Source organism: Hyperolius riggenbachi, chromosome 3 (assembly GCF_040937935.1).
Source record: "Hyperolius riggenbachi isolate aHypRig1 chromosome 3, aHypRig1.pri, whole genome shotgun sequence".
NCBI lineage: Eukaryota > Metazoa > Chordata > Amphibia > Anura > Hyperoliidae > Hyperolius > Hyperolius riggenbachi.
The window spans coordinates 34,109,198-34,137,027 of record NC_090648.1 but is presented as its reverse complement, the minus strand read 5'-3'; the positions used below and the strand labels follow the sequence as shown (position 1 = coordinate 34,137,027).

At 48.6% G+C, this 27,830-nt stretch overlaps 1 protein-coding gene across 1 annotated transcript in view; it reads right to left on the bottom strand.

Moving 5' to 3' along the window:
* The window catches only part of LOC137562015 (uncharacterized), a 109,940-nt gene that overhangs the window by 74,365 nt on the left and 7,745 nt on the right, over positions 1-27,830 (bottom strand). Inside the window, exons 2-3 of the mRNA XM_068273358.1 lie at positions 17,064-17,099; positions 14,138-14,219 (exon numbers count right to left, since the gene is read on the bottom strand). Coding sequence (XP_068129459.1) covers positions 14,138-14,219; positions 17,064-17,099 — 118 coding nt within the window. The remainder of the gene's footprint in view (positions 1-14,137; positions 14,220-17,063; positions 17,100-27,830) is intronic.

The following is a 27,830-nucleotide window of genomic DNA, read 5'->3' as shown; positions in this document are numbered from 1 at the left end:
GGAAAGGGGCAGTGGGGGGGGGGGGGGGGGGGGGGACTGGGCTGCAAGAAGGGGAGTGAATATTTGCAGCACTTGGGGGCCTGGAGGAGGTATTGGCTGCAAATAAGGGACAGAAGGGGTTAATGGCTGCAATATTGTATGCAGTGCAGTCACTAACCCCTCCTGGACCCCCAGTGCAGCCATTAACTTTTCTGGGTAGACTTATACTTGAGTCAATAAAAAATTCCAGCTTAAGAGGGTTGAGTCGACTTATACACGAGGTCTACTTGTATTCGAGTATATACGGTATATTCAGTAGCTCTCCTACCAGGGCTAACTGGTCGTATAGGAGCAGCCGCATTGTACCTGTAAGTCAGGAACCGGCCCGCGGCACGCCTGCGTATACGGTTCCCGACTGCGGGTTTGACCAGATTGAGAGGGGAAGCAGCCTTAGTCAAGCTAAAACAAGGCTGGGACCCCTCAGAACACCTCTCACTGCCACCACTAGCGGTTCGCTAGACACTTCCACTCTGCTGTCGAGTCCTCAGCGCGCACTCCGCGTTTTCGTATTTGGGTCAGCTTTGCGCTTAGGCCAAATACGGGAACGCCACGCACCCACACACACACACAGTTGCAATCTTACACTGTCGTGAAGCAAAGACCAACTAACAGTCGTTCCGAACGATACTGTTAGCCACTCTGCTGTCGCTACTCGCACTGGCGTTGTTCGTACGTTGGGTCAGCTGCATGCTTAGGCCAACGTATGACAGACGCCCCCACACACAATGCAATTACAATTTCATACGGTAGTGTTGCTCAAGCGTACAATTAGGCATGAACTTATACACGGTTACACTTCAGTCTCTTCTAGGCTATGAGTGTTAGTTTAGTACGGCAGAAGTCAAACTTATTAAATAATAACTTAATATTCTAGAAAAACATAGAACAATGCAGAACTTAATATATACAAAAAGATTACAAAAAACAAAGTAAAAATAGTTACAAGATAAAAGTTACAAAGATAACACACACGGATATTTGCGTAAAATAAAAATGGGGATTAAAAAAAACGTTACCAATTTGAAGGTCTCAACGTTGTCGGCAGGAGCATGCCGCTTGTTCGACCGGAAGTCGAGATCGACTCTAGCTATGCGCTAACTCCCAGAGCAGATGGTCACTAGGCATTTGCCTCTGCTTTTTATACTCTGAGCTACGCCTGGAGGCTGCAACTTCCTTGGGGAGGGGAGGAACTAGGTTTTAATTAAATCTCAGACATATTCCATTTCCAGGTAAAAGTCTATACATCAAAGATTGTGAAGTGAGTCTTTTAACTCCAGGTGAAAACTTGATTAAGGCTTTTTCCTGTCTCCGTTTTATTAGATGTCATTTACAGGGTATAGTTTTGCACCTCCACTGATGATTTAATTTCCACAGGTAAAAAATGGTATCAACAGGACTTCACCCATTTCTAATAGCCTGTCATGTACATTTCAAACGTTCCTGTGTAATGCTGGGAATACACGGTTCGTTTTTGCCTTCGTTTAAACCTTCGTTTCGATTGTGCCTTTTGTCCTTTTCGATCCCGAAATAATCGGTCATACGGTTAATATCACCACCCACGGTTTCGGGTTTTTTTTCGATTCTGATGGTTTCGTTTTTCCAATGATCGAAGGCTGCAAAGAAACGAAACGAAAATCCCTTTTTACAGGGACGGACTAGCATAAACAAATATATAATCGATCTGAACAGCCATCAAGCCTACCAATGGCTCGATTAGATGGATAAAGAGAGATAATATCAAACATGTTCGATCACTAGTCGTTCGTTTTTGGGGTCTATTAATCGAAACTATAATGAGATTATGACTATTTTCACATACGTTTTCAACACTCGATTCGTTTACCGAACGAATCGAAGGTTTAAACGAAGGCAAAAACGAACCGTGTATTCCCAGCATTAGTCTCCAGGCTCTGGTCCTCTTGCTTTGTGTATTGAGACAATGGGCCGTCTCCTGAGTTCAAAAGCCAGGCAGATAATCCCATTAGCACTCTCAGAGGAACTGCATACAGACTCAAAGCACCTCATATGGTCAAGACAATCACCCATTTCCTTGCCCCAAGCAACTCAAGGTAACCTGCTCCCTTCTGACAGAAAAAAATGAAAGAATATGTTCCTGTTATCCTTAATATCATCAGCACCTCAATATATCTCCACACCTCCGCATTTAACTTGGTGCAAGGCAGATGATCTTCCCAGATTATCCTGCCAGCACCTACATTGTTGGTTCTGCTTGACGGGACAGTCCATCAGCAATCCCATGATTGCTCCCCTTCCAGATGGCACTGGCAGGTGGTTCTAACGAATCATCCTGCCAAAGCCTACATTGACGGCCTGGCCGGGTGGGTTAACCCTTTAGCATTCTCAGGAGGGTTCCCCACCTGTCAGTTAGCTCCAAGCTACACGAGTGGAAAGCTAGGTCAGGTTGCTGCAATGTGTCGTTGCCCTTGGCAACCTGACGTAACCAACCAGGGGAATGTGAGTCAGTGACAACCGTGAATTGGCGACCATAGAGACAGTGCTGCAGCTGGGGAAGGGTTCCAACCGTCGCTACACGCACTTCCTCTATAGTGGCAGGAGCTATCTCTCGGTCCCTTTGGGGAACGATTATCTGCCGGTCTGCCTCCTCCACTTCGGACAGCTCAGAGGGAATAACTTCCCAGGACCCTCTCAGCCCGCCCCTCCCAGCTGGTGACCTGCTGGCTAGCCCCCTGAGCTCTTCCAGGCTGCTGTCAAATCGAACAGCCCCAGAGAGCTCTGTGCTGACTGTCACACATTCCAGGAAGGCTGCAGACGGAGAGGCTCCTGGGCCCTCCAGGCCAGGTTCCGGATTGGATGTGGCTGACCCAGCAACATTTGCCACTTCGGTGGACAGTCCCTGTGCTGTAGACCCGCTAGCGCTGCGGGTTACCACTGCAGCGGAGGGAGCGTCCACATTACACGTATCACAAACCACATCACCTTTGGTCTTAAAAACATCGGAAGGGGGAAGACCCGGCCTGGTGCCGTCTGCCCCTTCAGTGGACAGTCCATCTGCTGCAGCCCAGCGACCATTGCTGGTTACTCCTGCAGCCGACGGAGTGTCCACAGGACACATGTCATTATGCAACACATCACATATTACATCAACATTATCCGTCTTATACATATTGACATTTAGAACATCACATAAAACATCCACATTATCTGTATCATTACACTCATTTCTACTCAGCACTTCACAATTATCATCAACAGTTCCTGCATCGATCGCCTCGATAGTCCATGCGTCATAAATGACATCATCAGTTTCTGCATTCTCCGTATCAACATGTCCCCCTCCAGGCCTAGGAACTGGAGAATCACTAGGGCTGGCTCCTAGTACACAGTCCATAGCCCCTGGGGCCTCGCCAGCATTCCCCACTTGCACAGCATTATCAAACAGTACCTTGCAAGAGTCCTGAACTTCTGCTGGGGATGCAGGCCCCACAAGGTTTGGGGTAGGCTCATACCGGGCCACTAACCGTCCCAGGTCAGTACCCAGCAAAACGTTGGTGGGGATTTTGTCGGTTACCCCAACTTCTTTCAATCCGCTGCCGGCCCCCCAATTCAGGTGGACCAAGGCGGTGGGTATGGCTGGGGTGACACCCCCAATTCCTCTGACAGCAATCATTTTCCCAGGTATGTACTGCTCCGGGTTCACAAGCTGGGGATGTATGAGAGTCACTTCTGCTCCAGTGTCTCTCAGCCCAGTGGCAACTGTACCCCCAACCGTGACAAGCTGCAGATTCTCTGCATAGCCAGTGGCATTCCTGGTAGCACACAAAGCCGTTGGGACTTCACTGGCGTTTGAGGCCTCACTGGATTTTGGGGCCTCCCTCTTCCTCTCTGGGCAAGTCGTGCTGATATGACCCACCCTGTCACATACAAAGCATTTCCGAGTGTCAGGTTGCTTGAATCCAGGAGACAGCGGTGCTTGCCTCCTCTGGGTGCTGGGTGAAACAGGTTTAGCAATCTGTTCTCCTCTCCAGCTGGGCGTAGTAGTCCTCCGGGACTCAGGTGCTCTATGGGCGGTGTAGGCATCGGCCATTTCCGCAGCCTCATCCACTGTCTTTGGTTCTCGATCCAGCACAAACAGCCGGACCTCAACAGGACATGTGTGTAGGAACTGGTCTTTTATCATCAGTTCCTGCAGGGCATCAAAGGTTTCAACAGCCAGTCCTTTTACCCACTGCTGGAAGGCAGTGCGCAGGTTGCACGCATGATCCAGGTAACTGTCATTAGGACCTCGCTGCACTGTCCTGAAACGTTTGCGATACACCTCTGGCGTGAGGTGGTATCATGCAATGATGGCTTTCTTAATTGCCTCAAAGTCTGTTTCTTCCTCCTGGGGGAGACTCACAAACGCCTCCAGGGCCTTGCCTCTCAGCCCTGGTGTGAGGTATCTTGCCCACTGCTCACGGGGCACCCCATACTGCCGACAAGTCCTTTCAAACCCCTGTAGGAAAGTGTCTATGTCAGAGTCCTTGTCCATAGCGGGGAACTTATCCAGGGGGATTCTGTGGACTCGCTCACCTTCGCGTTCTGCGGGTCCAGCAGACCGGTTCTGCTGCTAAAGTTTAGCCAGCTCCAGCTGGTGTTGCCGTTCAGCACTTTCCCTCTCGGCCTGGTGTCGCTGTGCAGCTTGTTCCCTCTCGGCCTGGAGTCTGTCCCTCTCGGCCTGGAGTCGCTGTGCAGCTTGTTCCCTCTCGGCCTGGAGTCGCTGTGCCGCTTGTTCCTTCTCTGCCTGTCGGTGCAGTAGGATCAGCTTTAGGCGCAGTTCAGGATCAGCCGAGTTCAGTAGCTGTAGATCAGCTTCCAGAGATGTCATCTCAGTGTTCGGTGGATCATCCAGGACATCGTCTCCACTCGCATCCTGTAGCGGGAGCGATTCCTCCTCTGGCGTGTCGTGAGCTGCATCCACTGACGTTGAAGCACGGGCTTGCTCTGCCTCATCATACTCCTCGAGCGCACGAACTAACTGCTCCTTAGTCTGGCCGCTCACCGTCTCGATGCCTTTGTGCTCACACAGGTTGAGTAGTATCTCTTTGCTTTGCCTTGCATAGCTAGATGCTTTCTGAGCCATCGTGTTGCAAAAAATAAAAAGAACAAAGGGGGGAAGGGAAAGCAAAATACCACGTGTGTATCTTTGAACAAAAAAAAAGTATATAGATTCTGCACTGAGTAGACTTCTGTAGGCTAGTTGCTTCTAGCAAGCTTCCAGCCTTTAGTACTCAGAATAGCGAGCTAAACTGCGTACTAATGTACTAAACGATCCCACCACTGCCAGCCAATTAAGTCAGGAACCGGCCCGCGGCACGCCTGCGTATACGGTTCCCGACTGCGGGTTTGACCAGATTGAGAGGGGAAGCAGCCTTAGTCAAGCTAAAACAAGGCTGGGACCCCTCAGAACACCTCTCACTGCCACCACTAGCGGTTCGCTAGACACTTCCACTCTGCTGTCGAGTCCTCAGCGCGCACTCCGCGTTTTCTTATTTGGGTCAGCTTTGCGCTTAGGCCAAATATGGGAACGCCACGCACCCACACACACACACAGTTGCAATCTTACACTGTCGTGAAGCAAAGACCCACTAACAGTCGTTCCGAACGATACTGTTAGCCACTCTGCTGTCGCTACTCGCACTGGCGTTGTTCGTACGTTGGGTCAGCTGCGCGCTTAGGCCAACGTATGACAAACGCCCCCACACACAATGCAATTACAATTTCATACGGTAGTGTTGCTCAAGCGTACAATTAGGCATGAACTTATACACGGTTACACTTCAGTCTCTTCTAGGCTATGAGTGTTAGTTTAGTACGGCAGAAGTCAAACTTATTAAATAATAATTTAATATTCTAGAAAAACATAGAACAATGCAGAACTTAATATATACAAAAAGATTACAAAAAACAAAGTAAAAATAGTTACAAGATAAAAGTTACAAAGATAACACACACGGATATTTGCGTAAAATAAAAATGGGGATTAAAAAAAACGTTACCAACTTGAAGGTCTCAACGTTGTCGGCAGGAGCATGCCGCTTGTTCGACCGGAAGTCGAGATCGACTCTAGCTATGCGCTAACTCCCAGAGCAGATGGTCACTAGGCATTTGCCTCTGCTTTTTATACTCTGAGCTACGCCTGGAGGCTGCAACTTCCTTGGGGAGGGGAGGAACTAGGTTTTAATTAAATCTCAGACATATTCCATTTCCAAGTAAAAGTCTATACATCAAAGATTGTGAAGTGAGTCTTTTAACTCCAGGTGAAAACTTGATTAAGGCTTTTTCCTGTCTCCGTTTTATTAGAAGTCATTTACAGGGTATAGTTTTGCACCTCCACTAATGATTTAATTTCCACAGGTAAAAAATGGTATCAACAGGACTTCACCCATTTCTAATAGCCTGTCATGTACATTCCAAACGTTCCTGTGTTAGTCTCCAGGCTCTGGTCCTCTTGCTTTGTGTATTGAGACAATGGGCCGTCTCCTGAGTTCAAAAGCCAGGCAGATAATCCCATTAGCACTCTCGGAGGAACTGCATACAGACTCAAAGCACCTCATATGGTCAAGACAATCACCCATTTCCTTGCCCCAATCAACTCAAGGTAACCTGCTCCCTTCTGGCAGAAAAAAATGAAAGAATATGTTCCTGTTATCCTTAATATCATCAGCACCTCAATATATCTCCACACCTCCGCATTTAACTTGGTGCAAGGCAGATGATCTTCCCAGATTATCCTGCCAGCACCTACATTGTTGGTTCTGCTTGACGGGACAGTCCATCAGCATTCCCATGATTGCTCCCCTTCCAGATGGCACTGGCAGGTGGTTCTAACGAATCATCCTGCCAAAGCCTACATTGACGGCCTGGCCGGGTGGGGTAACCCTCTAGCATTCTCAGGAGGGTTCCCCACCTGTCAGTTAGCTCAAAGCTACACGAGTGGAAAGCTAGGTCAGGTTGCTGCAATGTGTCGTTGCCCTTGGCAACCTGACGTAACCAACCAGGGGAATGTGAGTCAGTGACAACCGTGAATTGGCGACCATAGAGACAGTGCTGCAGCTGGGGAAGGGTTCCAACCGTCGCTACACGCACTTCCTCTATAGTGGCAGGAGCTATCTCTCGGTCCCTTTGGGGAACGATTATCTGCCGGTCTGCCTCCTCCACTTCGGACAGCTCAGAGGGAATAACTTCCCAGGACCCTCTCAGCCCGCCCCTCCCAGCTGGGGACCTGCTGGCTAGCCCCCTGAGCTCTTCCAGGCTGCTGTCAAATCGAACAGCCCCAGAGAGCTCAGTGCTGACTGTCACACATTCCAGGAAGGCTGCAGACGGAGAGGCTCCTGGGCCCTCCAGGCCAGGTTCCGGATTGGATGTGGCTGACCCAGCAACATTTGCCACTTCGGTGGACAGTCCCTGTGCTGTAGACCCGCTAGCGCTGCGGGTTACCACTGCAGCGGAGGGAGCGTCCACATTACACGTATCACAAACCACATCACCTTTGGTCTTAAAAACATCGGAAGGGGGAAGACCCGGCCTGGTGCCGTCTGCCCCTTCAGTGGACAGTCCATCTGCTGCAGCCCAGCGACCATTGCTGGTTACTCCTGCAGCCGACGGAGTGTCCACAGGAAACATGTCATTATGCAACACATCACATATTACATCAACATTATCCGTCTTATACATATTGACATTTAGAACATCACATAAAACATCCACATTATCTGTATCATTACACTCATTTCTACTCAGCACTTCACAATTCTCATCAACAGTTCCTGCATCGATCGCCTCGATAGTCCGTGCGTCATAAATGACATCATCAGTTTCTGCATTCTCCGTATCAACATGTCCCCCTCCAGGCCTAGGCACTGGAGAATCACTAGGGCTGGCTCCTAGTACACAGTCCATAGCCCCTGGGGCCTCGCCAGCATTCCCCACTTGCACAGCATTATCAAACAGTACCTTGCAAGAGTCCTGAACTTCTGCTGGGGATGCAGGCCCCACAAGGTTTGGGGTAGGCTCATACCGGGCCACTAACCGTCCCAGGTCAGTACCCAGCAAAACGTTGGTGGGGATTTTGTCGGTTACCCCAACTTCTTTCAATCCGCTGCCGGCCCCCCAATTCAGGTGGACCAAGGCGGTGGGTATGGCTGGGGTGACACCCCCAATTCCTCTGACAGCAATCATTTTCCCAGGTATGTACTGCTCCGGGTTCACAAGCTGGGGATGTATGAGAGTCACTTCTGCTCCAGTGTCTCTCAGCCCAGTGGCAACTGTACCCCCAACCGTGACAAGCTGCAGATTCTCTGCATAGCCAGTGGCATTCCTGGTAGCACACAAAGCCGTTGGGACCTCACTGGCGTTTGAGGCCTCACTGGATTTTGGGGCCTCCCTCTTCCTCTCTGGGCAAGTCGTGCTGATATGACCCACCCTGTCACATACAAAGCATTTCCGAGTGTCAGGTTGCTTGAATCCAGGAGACAGCGGTGCTTGCCTCCTCTGGGTGCTGGGTGAAACAGGTTTAGCAATCTGTTCTCCTCTCCAGCTGGGCGTAGTAGTCCTCCGGGACTCAGGTGCTCTATGGGCGGTGTAGGCATCGGCCATTTCCGCAGCCTCATCCACTGTCTTTGGTTCTCGATCCAGCACAAACAGCCGGACCTCAACAGGACATGTGTGTAGGAACTGGTCTTTTATCATCAGTTCCTGCAGGGCATCAAAGGTTTCAACAGCCAGTCCTTTTACCCACTGCTGGAAGGCAGTGCGCAGGTTGCACGCATGATCCAGGTAACTGTCATTAGGACCTTGCTGCACTGTCCTGAAACGTTTGCGATACACCTCTGGCGTGAGGTGGTATCATGCAATGATGGCTTTCTTAATTGCCTCAAAGTCTGTTTCTTCCTCCTGGGGGAGACTCACAAACGCCTCCAGGGCCTTGCCTCTCAGCCCTGGTGTGAGGTATCTTGCCCACTGCTCACGGGGCACCCCATACTGCCGACAAGTCCTTTCAAACCCCTGTAGGAAAGTGTCTATGTCAGAGTCCTTGTCCATAGCGGGGAACTTATCCAGGGGGATTCTGTGGACTCGCTCACCTTCGCGTTCTGCGGGTCCAGCAGACCGGTTCTGCTGCTGAAGTTTAGCCAGCTCCAGCTGGTGTTGCCGTTCAGCACTTTCCCTCTCGGCCTGGTGTCGCTGTGCAGCTTGTTCCCTCTCGGCCTGGAGTCTGTCCCTCTCGGCCTGGAGTCGCTGTGCAGCTTGTTCCCTCTCGGCCTGGAGTCGCTGTGCCGCTTGTTCCTTCTCTGCCTGTCGGTGCAGTAGGATCAGCTTTAGGCGCAGTTCAGGATCAGCCGAGTTCAGTAGCTGTAGATCAGCTTCCAGAGATGTCATCTCAGTGTTCGGTGGATCATCCAGGACATCGTCTCCACTCGCATCCTGTAGCGGGAGCGATTCCTCCTCTGGCGTGTCGTGAGCTGCATCCACTGACGTTGAAGCACGGGCTTGCTCTGCCTCATCATACTCCTCGAGCGCACGAACTAACTGCTCCTTAGTCTGGCCGCTCACCGTCTCGATGCCTTTGTGCTCACACAGGTTGAGTAGTATCTCTTTGCTTTGCCTTGCATAGCTGGATGCTTTCTGAGCCATCGTGTTGCAAAAAATAAAAAGAACAAAGGGGGGAAGGGAAAGCAAAATACCACGTGTGTATCTTTGAACAAAAAAAAAGTATATAGATTCTGCACTGAGTAGACTTCTGTAGGCTAGTTGCTTCTAGCAAGCTTCCAGCCTTTAGTACTCAGAATAGCGAGCTAAACTGCGTACTAATGTACTAAACGATCCCACCACTGCCAGCCAATTAAGTCAGGAACCGGCCCGCGGCACGCCTGCGTATACGGTTCCCGACTGCGGGTTTGACCAGATTGAGAGGGGAAGCAGCCTTAGTCAAGCTAAAACAAGGCTGGGACCCCTCAGAACACCTCTCACTGCCACCACTAGCGGTTCACTAGACACTTCCACTCTGCTGTCGAGTCCTCAGCGCGCACTCCGCGTTTTCTTATTTGGGTCAGCTTTGCGCTTAGGCCAAATATGGGAACGCCACGCACCCACACACACACACACAGTTGCAATCTTACACTGTCGTGAAGCAAAGACCCACTAACAGTCGTTCCGAACGATACTGTTAGCCACTCTGCTGTCGCTACTCACACTGGCGTTGTTCGTACGTTGGGTCAGCTGCGCGCTTAGGCCAACGTATGACAAACGCCCCCACACACAATGCAATTACAATTTCATACGGTAGTGTTGCTCAAGCGTACAATTAGGCATGAACTTATACACGGTTACACTTCAGTCTCTTCTAGGCTATGAGTGTTAGTTTAGTACGGCAGAAGTCAAACTTATTAAATAATAATTTAATATTCTAGAAAAACATAGAACAATGCAGAACTTAATATATACAAAAAGATTACAAAAAACAAAGTAAAAATAGTTACAAGATAAAAGTTACAAAGATAACACACACGGATTTAAAAAAAACGTTACCAACTTGAAGGTCTCAACGTTGTCGGCAGGAGCATGCCGCTTGTTCGACCGGAAGTCGAGATCGACTCTAGCTATGCGCTAACTCCCAGAGCAGATGGTCACTAGGCATTTGCCTCTGCTTTTTATACTCTGAGCTACGCCTGGAGGCTGCAACTTCCTTGGGGAGGGGAGGAACTAGGTTTTAATTAAATCTCAGACATATTCCATTTCCAGGTAAAAGTCTATACATCAAAGATTGTGAAGTGAGTCTTTTAACTCCAGGTGAAAACTTGATTAAGGCTTTTTCCTGTCTCCGTTTTATTAGATGTCATTTACAGGGTATAGTCTTGCACCTGCACTAATGATTTAATTTCCACAGGTAAAAAATGGTATCAACAGGACTTCACCCATTTCTAATAGCCTGTCATGTACATTTCAAACGTTCCTGTGTTAGTCTCCAGGCTCTGGTCCTCTTGCTTTGTGTATTGAGACAATGGGCCGTCTCCTGAGTTCAAAAGCCAGGCAGATAATCCCATTAGCACTCTCAGAGGAACTGCATACAGACTCAAAGCACCTCATATGGTCAAGACAATCACCCATTTCCTTGCCCCAATCAACTCAAGGTAACCTGCTCCCTTCTGGCAGAAAAAAATGAAAGAATATGTTCCTGTTATCCTTAATATCATCAGCACCTCAATATATCTCCACACCTGTGACTTATCAGAGGTTTTTCACTCCATTCATCTCCCAGCCGTAGGGCCCATCTGAAGGGATGCGATGCGGCTTCGCATCACTCTCGCTCCCATTTGCGTCACTTCTACATCCAGAGATGCGGCCGTCCATGGGAGCAGATGGGACGCGGATGCGGCCCTGTGAGAATCAGCAGCATGCTGCCAATTTTCGTATCGCTCCGCACCGCTCCACATAACCAGCACGCAATAGAAACTGTTCCATTGCCGTGCATCGGTTTCAGTTTGGCGCTATGTAGCCGCATTGCACTGCATGTAGTGGAAATGGGCCCTTACCCTTTAGCCCTGATTGCCCTGCTGGCTGCCTACTTTTTTTTACAATATTCATTAATAAATGATTTAGTCAGTGTTTGCCCATTGTAAAATCTTCCCTCTCCCTGATTTACATTCTGACATTTATCACATGGTGACATGTTTAGTTCTGGCAGGTGATCTCTGAGGAATTTTGTAAAGCCAGTAGAAAATATCTCTGCTCTCCCAGTACAGCAGCCCCCTCCCATTCCACGTGTAGCACCCTCTTCCATATGCATCATCCATGCACAGCAGCACCTACTATTCCATGTACAGCCCCCTCTTCCACATGCATCATCCATGTACAGCAGCCCCTCCCATTCCATGTACAGCCCCTTCTTCCATATGCATCATCCATGTACAGCAGCCCTTCCCATTCCATGTGCAGCCTCCTCTTCCATGTGTATCATCCATGTACAGCAATCCTTTCCCATTCCATGTGCAGCCCCCTCTTCCATGTGCATCATCCATGTACAGCAGCCCCTCCCATTCCATGTGTAGCCCCCTCTTCCATATGCATCATCCATGTACAGCAGCCCCTCCCATTCCATGTGCAGCCCCTCTTCCATTTGTATCATCCATGTACAGCAGCCCCTCCCATTCCATGTGCAGCCTCCTCTTCCACGTGTATCATCCATGTACAGCAGCCTGCCTCCCATTCCAAGTACAGCCCCCTCTTCCATGTGTAACATCCATGTACAGCCTCCCATTCGATGTACAGCCCCTCTTCCATATGCATCATCCATGTACAGCAGCCTCTCCCATTCCAGGTACAGCCCCCTCTTCCATATGCATCATCCATGTACAGCAGCCTCTCCCATTCCATGTACAGCCCCCTCTTCCATATGCATCATCCATGTACAGCAGCCTCTCCCATTCCATGTACAGCCCCCTCTTCCATATGCATCATCCATGTACAGCAGCCTCTCCCATTCCATGTACAGCCCCCTCTTCCATATGCATCATCCATGTACAGCAGCCTCTCCCATTCCATGTACAGCCCCCTCTTCCATATGCATCATCCATGTACAGCAGCCCCTCCCATTCCATGTGCAGCCCCTCTTCCATGTGTATCATCAATGTACAGCAGCCCCTCCCATTCCATGTGCAGCCCCCCCTTTAATGTGTACCATCCATGTACAGCAGCCCCTCCCACTCCATGTGCAGCCCCCTCTCATGTGTATCATTCATGTACAGCAGCTCCTCCCATTCCACGTGCAGCCTCCTCTTCCATGTGTGTCATCCATGTACAGCAGCCTCTCCCATTCCTTGTTCAGCCCCCTCTTCCATATGCATCATCCATGTACAGCAGCATCTACTATTCCATGTACAGCCCCCTCTTCCATGTGTAACATCCATGTACAGCAGCCCCTCCCATTCCATCTGTAGCCCCCTCTTCCATGCGTATTATCCATGTACAGCAGCCCCTCCCATTCTATGTACAGCCCCCTCTTCCATATGCATCATCCATGCACAGCAGCCCCTACTATTCCATGTGCAGCCCCCTCTTCCATGTGTATCATCCATGTACAGCAGCCTCTCCCATTCCTTGTGCAGCCCCCTCTTCCATGTGTATCATCCATGTACAGCAGGCTGCCTCCCATTCCAAGTACAGCCCCCTCTTCCATGTGTAACATACATGTACAGCAGCCCCTCCCATTCCTTGTGCAGCCCCCTCTTCCATGTGTATCATCCATGTACAGCAGGCTGCCTCCCATTCCAAGTACAGCCCCCTCTTCCATGTGCAACATCCATGTACAGCAGCCCCTCCGATTCCATGTACAGCCCCTTCTTCCATATGCATCATCCATGTACAACAGCCCCTCCCATTCCATGTACAGCCCCCTCTTCCATGTGCATCATCCATGTACAGCAGCCTCTCCCATTCCATGTGCAGCCCCTCTTCCATTTGTATCATCCATGTACAGCAGCCCCTCCCATTCCATGTGCAGCCCCCTCTTCCATGTGTATCATCTATGTACAGCAGCCCCTCCCATTCCATGTACAGCCCCCTCTTCCATGTGTATCATCCATGTACAGCAGCTCCTCCCATTCCATGTGCAGCCTCCTCTTCCATGTGTATCATCCATGTACAGCAGCCCCTCCCATTCTATGTGCAGCCTCCTCTTCCATGTGTAACATCCATGTACAGCAGCCCCCTCCCATTCCATGTGCAGCCCCCTCTTCCATGTGTAGCATCCATGTACAGCAGCGCCCCTCCCATTCTATGTGCAGCCTCCTCTTCCATGTGTAACATCCATGTACAGCAGCCCCCCACTCCATGTGCAGCCCCCTCTTCCATGTGTATCACCCATGTACAGCAGCCCCTCCCATTCCATGTACAGCCCCCTCTTCCATGTGTAACATCCATGTACAGCAGCCCCCCCACTCCATGTGCAGCCCCCTCTTCCATGTGTATCATCCATGTACAGCAGCCCGCCTACCACTACATGTGGCAGCCGCCCAAGGCCCGGGCCTATGTGGCCTTTCCAGAAAACCAGCCCTGATAGTGATCAGGTGATGCCAGGACTTACCAGAGCGGCGCCGGCGGCTGCGCTCCTCTCTCAGCTTCTCAAACAGGAACTGATGCTTCTCCCATACATTCTGGAAGAATATCTGCAGGAGGAAAAAAAAAAAAGAGTAGCCTTGCCTGAAAAGATGCCAAAACGGTAACTTCACATCAGCATGGAAACCTGTATACCATACCGTGACTATGCAAGTCATTTTGGGATTAATAACGTTAAATTAAACAACTGCAGGTCAGTAAGTGCTTTTTGTAACTAAAGAAATAATGCGAATCCCCCATGAGGAGACGGGCTAGTCCAAAACCTGTCAAAACTGTTAGATTTTCATTAGCTACTGTAAGTGACAGCAACATAGGAAAAAGGTTATTTAAAGTACATTTTACTCTGCGAGCAACGTACATTTATATTTATGTATTTTGAATAACAGCATACAATTGTTTGCTATAGAATAAACCATAGTCCTCAGCCATCAAAATGCAAGTACATATACAGTATATATATATATTGTGTTTGTATAAATATACACTGTATGACCAGTTCTGATATAGTAAACTTCTGATAAAGTAAACTACTTTTCCTGGTCCCTTGGAGCTTACTATAAAGGGATTCTGTATATGACAAGACTGTACAATAGCCGCATTTAACCACTTCACCCCACAGGCTATTTTATGCTTTCTGCCAAAAGCCCTTTTTAACCTTTCAGCAGTCTTCCCATTCATTTGGCCATAACTTTATCACTGCTTACCACACCTAAATGATCTATACGGCTTTGTTCCCATCTACAGTCGAAATCGCAAAAGCCAGCGTTTTGCGATTTTGAGAGTGATTTCATTCCCCCCCCCCCCCCCCCCCCCCGGCGTTTACCTGCGCGCTACGATTTTGTGTACATCGCTTTCCAAAGCGCATTTGCAGAGCAATTCTATTTTTTCACTTCCTGACACAAGTCAGGAAGTGGACTCTTTGACCCGGAAAAGAATAAATACGATATATTTATTCTTAAAAGCGTGAACGCAATCGCTGCACAAAGCGAATTTGTGAGCGTTTTGTGTTTTTCCTATATCTTCTATTGTAGCAAAAATGCTCTAAAAATGGTACAGGCACCTCTTTGCTGAGCGGAAAGCGGACGAAACGCGCTGATATGAACTATCCCAGAAGCGATTTTAGGGTGGTTTTTAAAATTGGCAGAGCTAAAAAAAAAAAAAAAAAAGGACAATGCCCTAGGCGTGAACAAGCCATACCTGTATATGTATATGTGTATGTATATTTTATGTATATATTATGCAGTATATATATATATACTGCATACACACACACACATACATATATATGCCTCTCATCCATTGTGGGATACACGGGTGGTGTAAATAAGTGGATGACCACGAGCGTCTGTCTTGTTCAGATGCAGAGGCCTCCTTATAGCTGGTGACACGCAGCAAGCAGGGGAGGCCAGGGCCGGATTTCAGCCTAGCCAACATAGGCTGGGGCCTAGGGCGCCTGAAAGAGCAAGGGCGAATTTCACCCTTGCAGAGACTGCTTGACTGCAGTATAGTCATATCGGTAATCCCATTGGGGCTGCCCTCCTCTTCAAGCATGAGTGCAGCTGTACTGCACCAGCATGAGCACAGCCACGTCTGCGCCGGAGCTGCTCTTGTACGAGTGGCTCCAACGACTGCACAGCCCCAGGCGGGCAAGCACTGGTTTATAGATTGTAGCCCCGGCAGAAGCATCTGACTCTCATCAGATTGCAAAAGGCCAATGGGAATCTGTCCTAGCACCAGAGAAGATTCCCATTGGTCCATCACTCAGTGAGCCAAAGAGAATCTTCCCAGGTGCAAAGGTTTAATAGGAGCCGGATGCTTCTGCTGGGGCTACAATCTGTATGCTGGCGCTTATTCCGTGCAGTGAAGCCGAGTTATGGCAGCAGCGGAGGAGGAAGCCAGATGACCGAAGGCACAGAAGACAGGTGTATAGAGCACATAGGCGTATCTAGAGGGGTGCAGGCATGGCTGGTACCATGGGCGCCACGGCTGCCTCCTCCTCTCTCATGCTCCACCACCATACTGAGGGATGCCTCTCAGGCATTTGTACCTGCTCTTATACTGGAGGACATCTCTCACTACCTATACTTGGGGGTGTACTTATACTGGGGGACACCTGCCAAATCTATACTGGGGGGTTACTTATACTGAGGGGAACCTCTCATTACCTATACTGAGGGACTACTTATACTGGGGGATACCTCTTACCACTTATGCTAAAGAAAGCTACTTATACTGGGGAGACATCTCTAACTACATATACTGGGAGGGCAGCGTAAACATGGGTCTACTTATACTGGGTGAACCACCTCTGGCTATCTATACTAGGGTGCTACCTCTGATTACTTTTACTTGGGGGTTAACTCTAGCAACCCATACTGGGGAGACTTGTATCATTGCATTATGGGGGAAGGTGGTCTGATGGGGGGAGGAGCACAATTTCAGTGTTTGCCATAGGCGCTATGTCACCCAGATACACTCCTGAGCAGGGACAGATGGAGAAAACAGCCTAGTAAGTATAGACCCTATCCCTTCCCATCGGTTGCACTGATTTCATGGGCATCTGCGGACTCTGGAAAAATTGTGCAGGTCGGGATTGTGTGTTCCACTCCTGCTCCTCTTCTGTTCTGGTCCATTTTACGTGGCAAGTCAGAATGCTTAACATAGGATCTGTTTACACATCCGCTTCCGGCCTGCTGAATTGGGCCATTTTCAGAAACCTTGAGCATTCTAGAGCCAACAGTGAAGGGTGGTGACCATTCTCCACTAGAGGCCCCCATAGTTTTTGTGTATACGGCCGGCCAAGCTGCAGTTGGAGCTGTTGTGTTTTCTGAATGTAGCCTCTTCTATTCCGAAAACAAATGCATTACAACTGCGGTACCAACAGTGTGACTCACCTGAGCTTCAGTGTTGGGTTCCTGGATTGGAAGAACCTGAAAAACAAACCCATAAAATTAATATTTCTCCAAATAAATGAATGATCAATTTCCATAAATCAATATTGATTCACTAAGCAGCGCAGCTTACTGACAGCAGCGAGTGATACTAATTCCCTGCGCACGCTGTGCAGCCATAGTGTGCGTAGCTACATTACGCTTGGCTCTGATAGTTTAACGAGCGATTCGTTAAACTTAACGAGCGCTCCACTGAACCCTCCCGGAGCCCAGCGGGTCCAGGGTGCTTCAAGGGACGAGAATCCTGCACTTTGATTGGTCACTTGACAGGCAGCCTACTGGGCCAATTAAAGTGCAGGAATATCGTTATTTGAAGCTACTGGACCCGCCGGGGCTGAGGCTTCAATGGAGCACTCGTTAAACTATCAGAGCCGAGTGTAATTTAGCAGTGCAACTTATGGGTGTACAGTGTGCGCTGAGAATTATTACCACTCCCTGCTGTAGCAGCGCAGCTTAGTGAATCAACCCCTATGTGTGCGGTATTCACATATAACAGACTAGGGCAGCATAGAAGCGCACAGGGTTATAACCAGGGGCGTAACTAGAACTCACTGGACCCCCCTGCGAAACTTTGGATGGGGCCCCCTTTGACCCTGCTGAACACTGAATAGGAACTGTCTACAAAACTTTGTCTACAAAACTTTGTATGATTCCTTATCAGTGGCTGAGCAGATGCAGTCATTAGATCAATTCTTCAGAGAACAGAAAGTTTTTTTCTCTCCATGCCCTTAGTTATCAGTCTCTAAGGACATGGGAAAGAAACTTCCCCCTCCATGGGGCCCCCTGCATTTATGGGCCCACCTGCAGCTGCATCCCTTGCGGGGTCTATTGTTACGCCCCTGGTTATAACTACAAACCACAGGGCCCCCTCCATAGATGTTCTCCACCCTTGCCCCTGGTGACCTAACATTATATCCTAATCCCCCTATCCCACGACAAGTGCTGCCACTATTTACTTCATGGCTGCCCAATGTGTTGGCCATGTAAGTTCCCCCTATACACATAGCCACACACAGCAAGTGTCACTGCAAAGCTTCCCTACCTCCCATCTCCCCCTCCACCATAAGTGTGGCCAATATTGTCCTGACCACCTTACAACAAACGTGGCCAGTGTAACAACCCTCCCCCCCCCCCCCCCCACAGCAAGAGTGATCAGTATAACACCACTCCCCCACCCCCCACAGCAAGAGTGATCAGTATAACACCACTCCCCCACCCCCCACAGCAAGAGTGATCAGTATAACACCACTCCCCCACCCCCCACAGCAAGAGTGATCAGTATAACACCACTCCCCCACCCCCCACAGCAAGAGTGATCAGTATAATACCACTCCCCCACCCCCCACAGCAAGAGTGATCAGTATAACACCACTCCCCCACCCCCCACAGCAAGAGTGATCAGTATAACACCACTCCCCCACCCCCCACAGCAAGAGTGATCAGTATAACACCACTCCCCCACCCCCCACAGCAAGAGTGATCAGTATAACACCACTCCCCCACCCCCCACAGCAAGAGTGATCAGTATAACACCACTCCCCCACCCCCCACAGCAAGAGTGATCAGTATAATACCACTCCCCCACCCCCCACAGCAAGAGTGATCAGTATAACACCACTCCCCCACCCCCCACAGCAAGAGTGATCAGTATAATACCACTCCCCCACCCACATGCAGAATGCATCAATCACAGGTGGAGTTATACACAGTGACCTTTGTCATGTTATGAATTATAACCTACTAGTACATTAGGCCTGTTTCAAAAACAGGTGCTAGATGACCGTCAGCGTGCGCGGCCCCCACTCACATCCACCCGCGGCTCCAGAGTACATAGCCATGTCACTGACTGTCCTCAGAGGAGCTCACACTCTAATCCTACCATAGTCATAGTCTAATGTCCTACCATATTATTATTATTATTATGTATTTATATAGCACTGACATCTTCTGCAGCACATTACAGAGCACATAGTCACGTCACTGACTGTCCTCAGAGGATCTCACAACCTAATCCTACCATAGCCATAGTCTAATGTCCTACCATATCATTATTATGTATTTATATAGCACTGACATCCTCTGCAGCACTTTACAGAGCACATAGTCATGTCACTGACTGTCCTCAGAGGAGCGCAAAATCTAATCCTCCCATAGTCATAGTGTAATGTCCTACCATATTATTATTATGTATTTATATAGTGCTGACATCTTCTGCAGAACATTACAGAGTACATAATCATATCACTGACTGTCCTCAGAGGGGCTCACAATCTAACCCTACCATAGTCATAGTGTAATGTCCTACCATATTATTATTATGTATTTTGTATAGCACTGACACCTTCTGCAGCACTTTACAGAGTACATAGTCATGTCACTGACTGTCCTCAGAGGAGCTCACAATCTAATCCTACCATAGTCATAGTCTAATATCCTACCATATCATTATTATGTATTTATATAGCACTGACATCTTCTGCAGCACTTTACAGAGTACATAGTCATGTCAGTGACTGTCCTCAGAGGAGCTCACAATCTAATCCTCCCATAGTCATAATCTAATGTCCTACCATATTATTATGTATTTATACAGCACTGACATCTTCTGCAGAACATTACAGAGTACATAGTCATGTCACTGACTGATTGATGTCAACAACAGTCTGTGCCCTTGTTTCCATCACATACACATTTTCCTGCACCCTGCACACATTGCGGGTAATAAGCTGACAGCCTGCTGCATTTTTTCTCATGCAACATGTTTTTACATCTGATTTGTACATAATGTTTCTCAAGGACTTTGCAAGTGAAATCCGAACCTAAATTTGTCATTTCAGCGTGAAAAGCTGGACACTTCTTTCTTCTATTTTTCCCATCATCCTGAATGATTTTTCTTGTTCCCGTTTCTTGGCCTCTTGTGAAAAAACACGCACACATTCACAAGCAAGATGCAGTCCTGGAGTGGATACAAGGCCTAACGATAGACTACAGAGCATTTCTACAGCTCTGTCTGCTATTTTTGGCTGAAAAACGTAATATACTCCTATTGTAAACAGCTCCATAGCCTCCAGGCATGCTCAGACTAGTTCATCTATCAGCTTATCCACAGGCCTGGCAAACACATCAAACTTTATTATCAGGAGCTTTGTAATACAAAAAATACTTTGCATGGAACCATCGTTATAGTGACCCCAAGGTGAGAGGTATACGGAGGCTGCCATATTTATTTCCTTTTAAACAATTCCAGTTGCCTGGCAGTCCTGCTGATCCTCTGCCTCTAATACATTCAGCCACAGACCCTGAACAAGCATGCAACAGATCAGGGGTTTCTGATATTATTGTCAGATCTGACAAGATTAGCTGCATGCTTGTTTCTGGTGTGATTCAGACACTACTGCAGCCAAATAGACCAACGAGGCTGCCAGGGTACTGGTATTGTTTAATAGGAAACAAATATGGCTGCCTCCATATACCTCTCAGTTCAGGTTCACTTTAAGGTACCCATGATTTTACCTTTGTGTTTTTAGTGAGTTGCCTCTATCTGTGCCAGTTAGTACTGTTGATTAAAGTGCCAGCAAATCCTCCATGTTAAAGGACACCTGACTTGAGAGGGTTACAGAGGCTGCCATATTTGTTTTCTTTTTAACAGTACCAGTTGCCTGGCTTTCCTGCTGCACTCTTTGGCTGCAGTAGTGTCTGACTGTGTTATGTTTATAGAGCCAGGCTGAGCGTTTATCACTGGCAGTGTATTATGTAATGCTTCACTGCCCGGCTTAAAGGATTTATACACCAACTTAATGAAGCTCCGCCATTGTTTTGTGTCGTTAGTGGAATCCTCTTTGGCGGGTCGGAGGTCAGCGCAGGGCAGCAGAAAGTCTGCAATCCTCACATTTCACTGTCTGCGGAGAAATAATGGGCTATTATATATCTCAGGGCTTATCCCTTCCTCTATGGATTCCTGGGTTCATAGTCATCCCTCCTTGGCAACGGTCTCCATGGAGATAGGGGACAGCCCCCTGACTTCTGCCAGTCACATCAGCCTGCATCCTATAGGACTGGCACTTGCATCTGATATCCAGGGTCAGTCTATGGTTGGGGATTTGTAGGCCTCCAAACATTCTATTAACTGTATTGGCTGGAACCCACTAGAGCGTTTTTATTAGCGTTTCAGGACCGCTTTAAATCACTAGTGATTTCCCAGAATGCTTTGCCAATGTAAGTGGATGGGGCTGATTCCACTGGAGCGATTGCGATTATTCACATCCCAATCGCAGGACATGCAGCATTTTGGGAGCGTTTGTGCTCCAATGTAAAGTATTGAAGTGCTGACTAATCGCTAATGAATCACTATATATTGCAATTTGTGTGCGATTATGAATTACTGCAGAATGTAAAAAAAAATTATAATAATTTGAAACGACCAATCAGAATTGAAAGCGGTAATTGAAAAATCGCATTCACAATTGCTGGCAAAAAGCTTACACTTTTTAAAATTGCTACCAAAATCGCCGGAAAACGCTCATGAAATCGCTTACTAAAAGCGCCAGCGATTGCCATTTGCAACTGGTAGTGGGTTCCTAACCCACCAGACTTTTCTATATAGCCAGTGCTCTGAGGTATGCTTACTTAAACAGCAGACTGACTCACACAGGAGAGGCACGCCTCTTGTCGCTTTCCTTTCCGAATTAAAGGAGACCTCCATATAGTGAAAATAAATGAGGAACTGAATAGGAATAAAATTTCCACAGGGAACACGGGGAGAGGAGAGCAGAGCTGGCCAGGAGGGAAAAGCCAGGTTATAAAACAACGTCATACGCTTCCTAGTGCCATTCTGCATGGCCACGCACTTCACTAGTGACGCCGCCGCAGCACTAGGTGGGAGGGGATAAGTTGGGTACACTGAGGTAGTTACCCTAGTGGATTTGATTTAGAGAGTTCATCAGGGCAGTGGAGTCGGTACAAAATTCAGGTACCCAAATTGCTCTGACACCGACTCCATAGTCTGATACTCTCCAGGGCTGTGTTGTTGATACAAAAATCATCTGACTCCGACTCCTTAGTTTATGAAACTCTAACTCCTGGTACCCTAAATTTGCTCCGACTCCTCAGCCCTGGAGGTCATACAGGGCCGGTTCTCTCATGAAGCAAGGTGAAACATTTGCATCAGGCGCAGAGATTACAGGGGCAGCATGTTTGTACTGTGTTTACACTAACTTCATGCAGTCAGAGCAGGAGGAGAAGCGAGAGGAGAGTGAGGTGATAAGGTCATCATTGGGTAAAAGCAGCTTGTTGTGCTGTGTGAGGAGTCTGACAGTGAGTGAGGAAGGGGAGGCAGGAGAGCAGGATTGGGGAAAAGCAGCTTGTTGTGCTGTGTGAGGAGTCTGACAGTGAGTGAGGAGGGGGGAGGCAGGAGAGTATCATTGGGGAAAGGCAGCTTGTTGTGCTGTGTGAGGAGTCTGGCAGTGAGTGAGGAGGGGGGAGGCAGGAGAGCATCATTGGGGAAAAGCAGCTTGTTGTGCTGTGTTAGGAGTCTGGCAGTGAGTGAGGAGGGGGAGGCAGGAGAGCATCATTGGGGAAAAGCAGCTTGTTGCGCTGTGTGAGGAGTCTGGCAGTGATTGAGGAGGGGGAGGCAGGAGAGCATCATTGGGGGAAAGCAGCTTGTTGTGCTGTGTTAGGAGTCTGGCAGTGAGTGAGGAGGGGGAGGCAGGAGAGCATCATTGGGGGAAAGCAGCTTGTTGCGCTGTGTGAGGAGTCTGGCAGTGATTGAGGAGGGGGAGGCAGGAGAGCATCATTGGGAAAAGCAGCTTGTTGTGCTGTGTGAGGAGTCTGGCAGTGATTGAGGAGGGCGAGGCAGGAGAGCATCATTGGGGAAAAGCAGCTTGTTGTACTGTGTTAGGAGTCTGACAGTGAGTGAGGAGGGGGGAGGCAGGAGAGCATCATTGGGGAAAAGCAGCTTGTTGTACTGTGTGAGGAGTCTGACAGTGAGTGAGGAGGGGGAGACAGGAGAGCATCATTGGGGAAAAGCAGCTTGTTGTACTGTGTGAGGAGTCTGACAGTGAGTGAGGAGGGGGAGGCAGGAGAGCATCATTGGGGAAAAGCAGCTTGTTGTACTGTGTGAGGAGTCTGACAGTGAGTGAGGAGGGGGAGGCAGGAGAGCATCATTGGGGAAAAGCAGCTTGTTGTGCTCTGTGAGGAGTCTGACAGTGAGTGAGGAGGGGGGAGGCAGGAGAGCATCATTGGGGAAAGCAGCTTGTTGTACAGTGTGAGGAGTCTGACAGTGAGTGAGGAGGGGGGAGGCAGGAGAGCATCATTGGGGAAAAGCAGCTTGTTGTGCTGTGTGAGGAGTCTGACAGTGAGTGAGGAGGGGGAGGCAGGAGAGCATCATTGGGGAAAAGCAGCTTGTTGTGCTGTGTAAGGAATCTGACAGTGAGTGAGGAGGGGGAGGCAGCAGAGCATCATTGGGGAAAGCAGCTTGTTGTGCTGTGTGAGGAGTCTGACAGTGAGTGAGGAGGGGGGAGGCAGGAGAGCATCATTGGGGAAAGCAGCTTGTTGTACTGTGTGAGGAGTCTGACAGTGAGTGAGGAGGGGGGAGGCAGGAGAGCATCATTGGGGAAAAGCAGCTTGTTGTGCTGTGTGAGGAGTCTGACAGTGAGTGAGGAGGGGGAGGCAGGAGAGCATCATTGGGGAAAAGCAGCTTGTTGTGCTGTGTAAGGAATCTGACAGTGAGTGAGGAGGGGGAGGCAGCAGAGCATCATTGGGGAAAGCAGCTTGTTGTGCTGTGTGAGGAGTCTGACAGTGAGTGAGGAGGGGGGAGGCAGGAGAGCAGCATTGGGGAAAAGCAGCTTGTTATGCTGTGTGAGGAGTCTGACAGTGAGTGAGGTGGGGGGGGGGGGGGGCAGCAGTGTTTCATGTGACTTGCACAGCAGAAGGGAGGAGGTGGCACTGCTGTCCTGACAGAGGAGGAATGGAGTGGCTGAGGGTGAGCAGTTTGTTTGTAATAGACTCACAGCCACCCAGTGTGCTTTAGTGTTGAGCTTCAGCATGTCGTGTGAGAACATTAAATGCAGCAGAGTGAATTGTCGAGTGCTGCGTGATCATTCCAAATCGGGAGGGGGGGGGGGGGGGACATCCTGACAAGTTTGCTTTAGGCCGCAAAAAGTCTAGAACCAGCCCCGAAGGCACGCCTCGCGCCCGCACATGCGCAGAAGGTCCGGACCCGGCCACAGGACGCAATCTTATGGAGGGGAGAGCAGAGGTCTGGCTCAGAGCGGAACTGCGCCTTGGGGCCTAAAAGACTTCTAGGGGCTGGAAGAACCCCAGAATGAAACTTTTATTTTTTTTATTTGCCGAATGTATCCTTTAAAGAGAATCTGAAGCGAGTCTAAATTCACTTTGTAAACTTGTAACCAGAAGCAGAACTATAAGCCCTGCTAAACCGCCGCTATCCCGCAGCTAAACCGCCGCTATCCCGCAGCTAAACCGCCGCTATCCCGCAGCTAAACAAGGGGTTTATACCCCCCAAATCCCCCCTGCAAAATCCACAACTTTGTTGGTCCTGGATTTTGCTGCCCCGGGAGGCAGCATGTGATGTGAGAACATTAAATGAAGTAGAGTAAATTGTCGGTGGTGGTGGCATCAGGCCCGGCCCGCTCATGAGGCGGGATGAAACATTTGCCTCAGGCGGCAGATCTGGGGGGGCGGCACCCGCCTGTCTGTGGATGCTCGGTGCCGCCCGCCGAGCTGGAGGGGTAGCGGGCAGAAAGGGGGTATTGGGCCTAGCGGTGGGGAGGGGGGTCGGACCCCCCCCCCTCCCTCGCCTGGGTCCCCCGATCTGCGCTCCTCCTCCAGCGTTAAGTACCCAGCTGCGTGCATAAAGATGAAGAGGCAACGGGCGGGGGAATCACTCACCTCTTCTGCGTTCCATCGTGTGCTCCACTGACATCACTTCCGGCAATGCCGCCCACTGTATTGTAAGTGGACGGCCTTGCAGGAAGTGACGTCGGTGGGGCGCACGATGGAACGCGGAAGAGGTGAGTGATTCCCCCGCCCGTTGCCTCTTCATCTTTATGCACGCTGGTTACTTAACGCTGGAGGAGGAGCACAGATCGGGGGACCCAGGCGAGGGAGGGGGGGGGTCCGACCCCCCTCCCCACCGCTAGGCCCAATACCCCCTTTCTGTCAGCTACCCCTCCAGCTCGGCGCCCCCCCCCACCCCCCACCCACGGCTGGAACCGGCCTTGACATCATACTAGCAAAAGAACTCCTTGAGGCAGGGAACACACTTGTCTTTCAGTTTTCTGCGCGCGTTTTTCTGCATACTTTTTCTGCACACTAAGTGTGTCTCTATCCAGGAAAACGCGCACGTTTTTTCATAGCAGCTGATGTAATTGATACAAAAAACTGTCAAAATGTGCAGAATCAGGATGCAGTATGTCAGTTGTTTTTTTCTGCGCGCGAACAAAATATTAAGTGTGTACTAGCCCATTGGTTAACATGAGTTTTCAGTTTTTCTGTGCAGAAAACGCGTACGAAAACAGTCAAGTGTGTTCCCTGCCTCAAGGAACTACTGCTGGTGCAACCAAACAGCACATCACACTTCTGTGATCTGATCACTCCTGAGGAAATGGCCTGTCGCTCTCTGCGGAGAGTCTGTGGCCTTAGTTTCTTTTGTGTTTAGATGTACTGTTGAGGGCAGAGTAGAAGCATGCGGGGTGGGGAAGGGTGCGTCTCCTCGAAAAATACAGTTCCCTGAAATTCTAATTTAATTTAGGTGTGGCACGAAAAGCTCTGGTCCAGCATCCTCCAAGATCAGACCTCCATCCAAGTAATAACCAGTAAGGCCTGGAACCCACTACAAAATGCTATCGCTAATCGCAATCGCTAGCATTTTGTATGAGCAGTTTGTAAGTGATTCCTTGAGCATTTTAGAGACCGATTTTAAAAAGTATCAATTTGCCAGCGGTTGTGTAGCGATTAGCGATTAGCGTTTTAAAGTCTGATTGGTCCTTTCTATTAATTTAGTTACAGTGTACATTAACTTCAAAACTCTAGCAAAATCGCTCCGTGCAGGTTTTGATGAGCGATTACGCCAGTGATTATATACTTTACATTGAAGCGCTAACGCTAACAAAATGCTGCATGTCCTGCGTTTGAGATTTTCCTAATCGCAAACGCTTCTGTGGAATTTGCACCATCCATTTACATTGGCAGAGTGTTTAGGGAAATCGCTAGCGATTTATCACGCTCCCTAAACGCTCAAAAAATCGCTCTAGTGGGTTCCAGCCCTAAAGAAGTCCTTTGAGAAGCAGTGATGAGTGAAAATGGCAATATACTTTTTGGCATTCATTTTTCACGAACATAATGTAAAATTTGAAAGAAAAAAAAACATTTTTAACGTTTGCGGGGTTTTTTTTGCATTTTTTTGATTTTTTGCATTAAAAGGAGTGATTTTTCCTTTTTTTTTTTTTTTTTTACAAATTTTTTGGATCGGAACATTTTTTTATTTTCCTCTGATCAATACATCATAGTTTCGCAAATATAGTCTCAAAATGGAAAATAGCATTTGCAGCAGGGTCCGCCATACTATCCCAGGAAAAAAAAACACATACAGTGCTGCCCATAATTATTCATGCCCCTGGCAAATTTTGACTTAAAGTTACTTTTATTTAACCAGCAAGTCATTTTTTTTTTATTTTTTTTTATGGGAAATGACATAGGTGTCTCCCAAAAGAAAAGATGACGTACAAAAGGTATTATTGTGGGGAAAAAAAATTCTTAGTTTTTAGTTACATTTGAGCAAAAAGTGTCCAGACCAAAATAATTCATACCCTTCACAAACTTACAATCTGTGGGAGAAGTTCTATACCATTCCAAATAGTCTAAGCTGTTCTAAAGCATCCTAATTACCCTGATTAATTTATAACAGCTGTTTAAATCAATTCAACAGGTGGAAAAAACAGCAGCTCTCTGCAGTTGGTTTGTGGACAGTCATGGCTAGGACAAAGGAGATCAGTGAGGACCTGCGGCTGTGCATTGTGGCTGCTCACAAGTCAGGAAAGGACTACAAGGCCATTTCTACATGTTTCCACTTTCAGTGGCTACAGTGCAAAGTATTATTAAAAAATACAAGACGTTATCCTCTGTGGCAAACCTCAGAACATGTGGTCGGAAGCCAAGAGTGACACCTGTGCTGGCCAGGAGGATAGTGAGAGAGGTGATAAGGAATCCAAGGATCACCACCAAGGCCATCCAGGTGAATCTGAGCTCTGCTGGTGGCAATGTCTCAAGGCAGACAATCCAACGGACACTGCACACTGCTGGGTTCCACTGATGCAGACCAAGGAGGATGCCACTTCTCCAGATAAGGCACACAAATGCTTGCTTGGGCTTTGCAAATGCTCATCTGGACAAAGAAGAAGACTTCTGATCTTCTGTGAAACAAAAATTGAATTGTTTGGTCACAATGATGTTTCCTTCATTTGGCTTAAAACAGGAGAAGCCTTCAACCCAAAGAACACCATCCCCACTGTCAAACATGGTGGTGGGAACCTAATGCTTTGGGGGTGTTTTTAGCCAATGAACCAGGGAACCCAATCACAGTAAAGGGCACCATGAAAAAAAGAGCAATACATGATGATTTGCAATGACAACATCAGGCAGTCTGCAGAGATACTTGGCCTTGGGCACCAGTGGACATTTCAGCATGACAAT